The following is a 7,672-nucleotide window of genomic DNA, read 5'->3' as shown; positions in this document are numbered from 1 at the left end:
TTCTCTTCCTGAGAAGAAGCTGACAGCCTTCAAACAGAGCAAAAAAAGTGGTCCCAAACAATATGTCAAAATGAATAAAAAAATGATACAGCTGTCTTTAATAAGATCAAACTGAACTAACTGCTATCTTGAAATGTTGAAAAAGTGTTTTTAAATAGGCATCCTATCATTTGAAAATTAGTCGAAAGGCTAAGTGATTCTCCTCCTGACAAGAAGTTGACAGCCTTCAAACATAGTGCAAAACAAGTGGGCATGAACATAGAATATTTTTGGGTCAAAAGAAATAATATACAGCTGTCTTTAATAAGATCAAACTGAACTAACTGCTATCTTGAAATGTTGAAAAAGTGTTTTTAAATAGCTCAGTCTTATCACTCAATATGAGTCAAAATCTGTCACTTCCAGGAGTGCTCATTTTGTCAAAAATGAAAAAAATGAAAAAAATAACAACTCACAGCTGTGTTAATAGACCCAACTCAAACATCTGCTATCTTGAAATGTCCAAAAAAGGTATTTAAATGGGCCTACCAGACATCTTCTTGAGAGAAGATAAGGCCAGGGATCTCTCTGGTCACCCACAAAGCCATTTCCTCCTTTGGCCGTCTCTCCTTCCAGTTCTCTGCTGCCAATGACTGGAACGAACTACAACAATCTCTGAAACTGGAAACACATATCTCCCTCACTAGCTTTAAGCACCAGCTGTCAGAGCAGCTCACAGATCACTGCACCTGTACATAGCCCATCTATAATTTAGCCCAACTACTTCTTCCCCTAATGTATTTATTTATTTATTTATAAATTTATTTTGCTCCTTTGCACCCCATTATTTCTATGTCTACTTTGCACTTTCTTCCACTACATATCTACCATTCCAGTGTTTTACTTGCTATATTGTATTTACTTTGCCACCATGGCCTTTTTGCCTTTACCTCCCTTATCTCACCTCATTTGCTCACATTGTATATAGACTTATTTTTTTTACTGTATTATTGACTGTATGTTTGTTTTACTCCATGTGTAACTCTATGTTGTTGTATGTTGTCGAACTGCTTTGCTTTATCTTGGCCAGGTCGCAATTGTAAATGAGAACTTGTTCTCAACTTGCCTACCTGGTTAAATAAAGGTGAAATAAATAAAAATGTATATACTGTATTCTAGTCCTGGTTCATCCTATATAACTACTGCTGTCCACTTCATATGTATATACTGTATTCTAGTCCTGGTTCATCCTATATAACTACTGCTGTCCACTTCATATGTATATACTGTATTCTAGTCCTGGTTCATCCTATATAACTACTGCTGTCCACTTCATATGTATATACTGTATTCCAGTCATGGTTCATCCTATATAACTACTGCTGTCCACTTCATATGTATATACTGTATTCCAGTCATGGTTCATCCAATATAACTACTGCTGTCCACTTCATATGTATATACTGTATTCTAGTCATGGTTCATCCTATATAACTACTGCTGTCCACTTCATATGTATATACTGTATTCTAGTCATGGTTCATCCTATATAACTACTGCTGTCCACTTCATATGTATATACTGTATTCTAGTCATGGTTCATCCTATATAACTACTGCTGTCCACTTCATATGTATATACTGTATTCTAGTCCTGGTTCATCCTATATAACTACTGCTGTCCACTTCATATGTATATACTGTATTCTAGTCCTGGTTCATCCTATATAACTACTGCTGTCCACTTCATATGTATATACTGTATTCTAGTCATGGTTCATCCTATATAACTACTGCTGTCCACTTCATATGTATATACTGTATTCTAGTCCTGGTTCATCCTATATAACTACTGCTGTCCACTTCATATGTATATACTGTATTCTAGTCATGGTTCATCCTATATAACTACTGCTGTCCACTTCATATGTATATACTGTATTCTAGTCCTGGTTCATCCTATATAACTACTGCTGTCCACTTCATATGTATATACTGTATTCTAGTCATGGTTCATCCTATATAACTACTACTGTACATCTACTATTCTTCAGATATACTACAGATGTACTCCAAATTGTCTATGCATCACATCACAGTACACAGTGTATATATATATATATATATATCATTGCTTGTCCTAATATTTTCATTGACTTTTTAGATTTGCCCTCTGTGAGCTGGGAACACAAGCATTTCACTTCACCCACAATAACATCTGATAAATATGTGTATGAAACCAATGAAATAAAATGTGATTGTATTGTTGAAAGTGTTAGATAATTCTCAATCCGTGTTGTGTCTTGTCTAAGAACAGCCCTTAGCCGCGGTACTGTATAATAGCCATATATCACACCTCCTCAGGACTTATTGATTTATAAGGCATTATAAAGGTGATTAAAATAATGATACATACGTACTTCATAGAAAACTGTTACCCTTCATATATTCTAACAACTCACATTTTAAGATTCATTATGTCATTTGTTCCATGTTAAAGGCTCTATTGGAACAAGACTATTTGTCTCCCTCTTGATGTTGCATGCAGTTCCTCTCTCTCTTCCTGCCTCCCTCTAACCCCACCCCTCTGGCAGAACCAGGAAGTCCATCCCCCTTCACAAACTCTCTTCTGAGGAAACGAAACTGATCTGAGTCTCTGTGTCGTCTGTCTGTGTGAGAGTGAACAACCGTCCAAATGGCTCAACAGGGAGTTCTGCTGGACCAGGACCAGTTCTGTTGTTCTGTCTGTCTGGATCTACTGAAGGAACCAGTCGCCATCCCCTGTGGACACAGTTACTGTAGGAGCTGTATTGAGGGCTGCTGGGATCAGGATGTTCTGAAAGGGGTCTATAGCTGTCCTCAGTGCAGACAGACCTTCACTCCAAGGCCTAATCTGAGGAAAAATAACATGTTGGCTGAGGTGGTGGAGAAACTGAAGAAGACAGGACTCCAGGCTGCTCCCCCTCCTGCTCTGTGCTATGCTGGACCTAGAGATGTGGCGTGTGATTTCTGCACTGGGACCAGAAAGCAGAAAGCCCTCATGTCCTGTCTGACGTGTCTGGCCTCTTACTGTGAGACTCACCTCCAATCTCACTACGAATCTCCTGCTTTGAAGAAGCACAAGCTGGTCAAAGCCACCGCACAACTACAGGAGAAGATCTGCTCTCATCATGACAAACTGCTGGAGGTTTACTGTCGTACCGATCAGCAGGGTATCTGTTATCAGTGTGTGATGGATGAACATAAAGGCCATGATACAGTGTCAGCTGCAGCAGAGAGGACTGAGAAACAGGTAAGACCAGAACAACTTGTTGGTGACTGTCTGATAAACAAAGAATTAAAGATACAGTAGGAACTAAGGCTGTTTGAATATGAGATCATTGAAATGAAATAGATCCTCAGCAGAACAAATATGAACACAAACCTTGAGTATATTGATATGTCAACCCAGATTCTCCAGATGTATCACCATTTTATAATGTCAAACACTATTATCATTCTGAATGGCCTTTTATGAGTCCAAAGTTCAGTCTCAACCTGTTGATTCATGTAGTCCTACCATAAAAACTATAATCATTCACATAGCAACAAATAAATATCATTTAGGAAATGGACCATCCATTTTTTAGACCTTCCTCTCTATGGGCCCTATGTCACATTACTATACTATTGATCTACTGGACTAATAAAGCTTGATAGCTCATTGAAGAGTGATTCTCCACAGAGGCAGCTGGGGATGAGTCAGCAGAAGGTCCAGCAGAGATTCCAGGAGAGAGAGAAGGAGCTGAAGGAGCTCCAACAGGCTGTGGAGTCTTTCAAGGTGAGTATTGTTGACCAGAGGAGACACACCATTTCACCTGTCTCCTCCAGTCAGAGAGAGAGAGAGAGAGAGAGGTAGAGGGGCCCCTATCCAATCCCACTGACCCCACTGTTGGGAACAGGTTGTCACTGCTGAGGCAGTGAAGAAAGTAGAGGAGGATGGGTCAAGGCTGAGGGATCCTGAGAGGATCCCTGTGAGTAGTAGATCTGTGACAGCACAGAGGGATGGGCCAACCAGTGATATATGCTTCAGTAAGGTTGGCTTCTTAGTGTATTTGGTCATACTAGATTTGACTTCAGAAGAGTTCCAGGGTGTGTTGAGTGGTGGTGTCCTGTCCTCCCAGGCCGTTGGCCTGGTGCAGGAGCAGATAGGGTCAAAGTAGTGGAATGGGGTAGTGGGTTTTAATGAGTGTAGGGTTAGTTGGCCTGGTGCTGGAGCAGATAGGGTCAAATTAGTGGAATGGGGTAGTGGGTTTTAATGAGTGTAGGGTTAGTTGGCCTGGTGCAGGAGCAGATAGGGTCAAAGTAGTGGAATGGGGGTAGTGGGTTTTAATGAGTGTAGGGTTAGTTGGCCTGGTGCAGGAGCTGATAGGGTCAAAGTAGTGGAATGGGGTAGTGGGTTTTAATGAGTGTAGGGTTAGTTGGCCTGGTGCAGGAGCAGATAGGGTCAAAGTAGTGGAATGGGGTAGTGGGTTTTAATGAGTGTAGGGTTAGTTGGCCTGGTGCAGGAGCAGATAGGGTCAAAGTAGTGGAATGGGGTAGTGGGTTTTAATGAGTGTAGGGTTAGTTGGCCTGGTGCAGGAGCAGATAGGGTCAAAGTAGTGGAATGGGGGTAGTGGGTTTTAATGAGTGTAGGGTTAGTTGGCCTGGTGCAGGAGCAGATAGGGTCAAAGTAGTGGAATGGGGTAGTGGGTTTTAATGAGTGTAGGGTTAGTTGGCCTGGTGCAGGAGCAGATAGGGTCAAAGTAGTGGAATGGGGTAGTGGGTTTTAATGAGTGTAGGGTTAGTTGGCCTGGTGCAGGAGCAGATAGGGTCAAAGTAGTGGAATGGGGTAGTGGGTTTTAATGAGTGTAGGGTTAGTTGGCCTGGTGCAGGAGCAGATAGGGTCAAAGTAGTGGAATGGGGTAGTGGGGTTTTAATGAGTGTAGGGTTAGTTGGCCTGGTGCAGGAGCAGATAGGGTCAAAGTAGTGGAATGGGGTAGTGGGTTTTAATGAGTGTAGGGTTAGTTGGCCTGGTGCAGGAGCAGATAGGGTCAAAGTAGTGGAATGGGGGTAGTGGGTTTTAATGAGTGTAGGGTTAGTTGGCCTGGTGCAGGAGCAGATAGGGTCAAAGTAGTGGAATGGGGTAGTGGGTTTTAATGAGTGTAGGGTTAGTTGGCCTGGTGCAGGAGCCGATAGGGTCAAAGTAGTGGAATGGGGTAGTGGGTTTTAATGAGTGTAGGGTTAGTTGGCCTGGTGCAGGAGCAGATAGGGTCAAAGTAGTGGAATGGGGTAGTGGGTTTTAATGAGTGTAGGGTTAGTTGGCCTGGTGCAGGAGCAGATAGGGTCAAAGTAGTGGAATGGGGTAGTGGGTTTTAATGAGTGTAGGGTTAGTTAGAAGGGTGTTTTTTTAGTATTATCATAATTTCCCCTTTTCCCATTTTGTATCCCATAATATCATGGATTTATATTATAGTCCAGTTGAGGCAGGTGAGATGCCTTTAGATATACGACGTAATAAATTGTCATTAGCTTATTGGGTTGAAAGGCTGTGAGGTTGAGCATCCCACTGCTACTGTTCTAGATGACTGTTGGGAATATACTAGTAGACAAGGCAGTGGTTTTGGTTGGACAGTTGGAAAGCTTGCTGATGAGAGTAGTTTCAGGGAGTTGGAGGTTGGCCCTTTTCTGTGGTGATAGGGGATGTTCCTCCATGGTTACTCCCAGATCCTGTTGTTGATCTAACCTTGGTAGACAAAAGGAAAGATTGGGTCAGAAGTCAGTGATAAAGGGAAACTGGTTGACAATTACATTGGTAGAAGTTGTTATGCTTTTTTTACCTCTTTTCACAGATGGATCCAAGGGCCCAGATAGTGGGCCCACAGGAGCAGGTGTTGACCTTCCTGAATGTGATGTGCAGATATGTAGAAGACTAACAGATGAACTGTCAGTGTACTCAGTTGAACTGTTGGTGATAATAGTTGTCCTCCAGTGGGTGGAGGACGTACAGCCTGTTAGAGTTATAGTATCCTCAGATTCTCTGTCTGTATTGAATAGTTTATCATCTGGTAAATCTATTAGGAGTGACCTACTATTGGAGGTATTAATGTTATTATGGAGAATTGAGAGAATGGGTCTAGTAGTGAGATTCTGCTGGGTCCCAGCACATTCAGGTGTGGAATGGAATGAAATTGTAGACTAGTTAGCTAAAATAACTTTAAAACAAGATCTAATATATATTAATGTTCCACTGGGTAGAGGTGAGGACAAATGTGAGATCAGAGACATTTTGATAGATGTGTGGCAGAAGAGATGGGACTCTGAGCACAAGGGACGGCATTTATATGCCCTCCAAAGAAAGGTCGGTGGACCAAGGTTCAAAGGTCAGATTAGGAAGGAAGAGGTGGTGTTTCCTCGATTGTCTTTAGGACATTGTACATCGAACTGGTCCTTCCATCTGGTTGGCAGCATGTGAATGGTTTGTGTCTGGAGGGTATTGTCAATGAAACGGTGGAGCATGTGTTGTTATATTGTTGTAAGGATGTTGAAGAGAGGGAAAGATTGAAGTGTAGGGTCATTGAGGTTGGGGGGGGTTTGGAAGGGATTTGGGGGATGGGGGAGGGTCTATTAGAAGTTAGTAGGGATCTTTTTTATTTTCTCAGAAGTACTGAGTTAGGTAGGAGGATTTAGAAATGGTGTAAACCGTGATTGAACACACTCCAGCACAGTAGGAGGCGCCACGCTCCTTTAACGTTGGTTTGAGGACCGCCATTATACCATAGAAGAAGAAGAAGTTGGTAACTTGAGGTTTTGTCGTTCGTAAAGAGTGCAGCTATTCTTTTGCCTATTTTCCAAATGTATTTTGTCATGGTGGGAGGGTTTGTTTATCGGTTTCCGCTGTTTATCGGTTAGAGTTGAGGAGGGAGTAGGGTAGTTTGATGTCCTCAACCGAGTGGAGAAGAAACGCTGTCTCTTCAGGTGCGTTGTGGAGAATGGTGTGGAGGAATTATTGATCCTGGTCGGTGAACAGGTGGGAGAGGAACATATACACTCTGTATCCAGAATGAACAAGGCGGTGGTTGTGGTAATGTAAAAGGTGAGTCTTGTTACCCGGCTAGTTACCAGTATGATTTATGTGAGGGGTTGTGTTGGTGCTGATTTCGACAAGAGTAGTGGTGTCTAATCTGCCTCCGTTTATTACCACCGAACAGATCCGTAAAGAGTTGGTTCGTTTTGCTAAATGTGGAAGTGTTTATCTGAACGAAATTCAAGGTTAAACAGGGGAGGGGTGGTACACAGGGTTTGTTAGCACAGAGGAGCCCAGTGATATAATATTATATATATAATATTACTATATGTCCCAGCTGTTTGCTGTGGTTTTGAAGTAATTCTCTTCCAGCCCGCGTTAACCTTGTAGGTTTACCTCAGGTAACTTATTATTAACTATCCTTGTAGGTTTACCTCAGGTAACTTATTATTAACTAGGTTACAGCTACTAATAATGGTAACTGGTAATTTGATATGTGTTGAAATCTGTTGGTTCGTAGACATCAAATAGAGAGAATGCTGCGCAGGTTCACTGAGTTGTAAACCTAATGGATAGGTGGAGATCATTGATTTGTAGCTCTGACTCAGTTGCTACCTCAGATTATGAGCCTATCAAGTGTGGTGAATGA

General features: G+C 41.9%; 1 protein-coding gene across 1 annotated transcript; it reads left to right on the top strand.

Annotated features, from left to right (window-relative positions):
- The first annotated feature begins 2,576 nt into the window (after window positions 1-2,576).
- Window positions 2,577-6,572, top strand: LOC145876012 (E3 ubiquitin/ISG15 ligase TRIM25-like). Its single transcript, XM_082971782.1, has 2 exons — window positions 2,577-3,270; window positions 3,703-6,572. Exons 1-2 carry the CDS (start codon window positions 2,674-2,676, stop codon window positions 3,874-3,876), a joined length of 771 nt encoding a protein of 256 aa, XP_082827908.1. The 5' UTR covers window positions 2,577-2,673; the 3' UTR covers window positions 3,877-6,572.
- The last annotated feature ends 1,100 nt before the right edge of the window (window positions 6,573-7,672 follow it).

The sequence above is a fragment of the Salmo salar genome, unplaced genomic scaffold (genome assembly GCF_965601325.2).
Source record: "Salmo salar unplaced genomic scaffold, fSalSal1 ptg000424l, whole genome shotgun sequence".
Classification (NCBI taxonomy): Eukaryota; Metazoa; Chordata; class Actinopteri; order Salmoniformes; family Salmonidae; genus Salmo; species Salmo salar.
The sequence above is the reverse complement of the archived record's forward strand: the minus strand, read 5'-3'. Positions and strand labels throughout refer to the sequence as shown.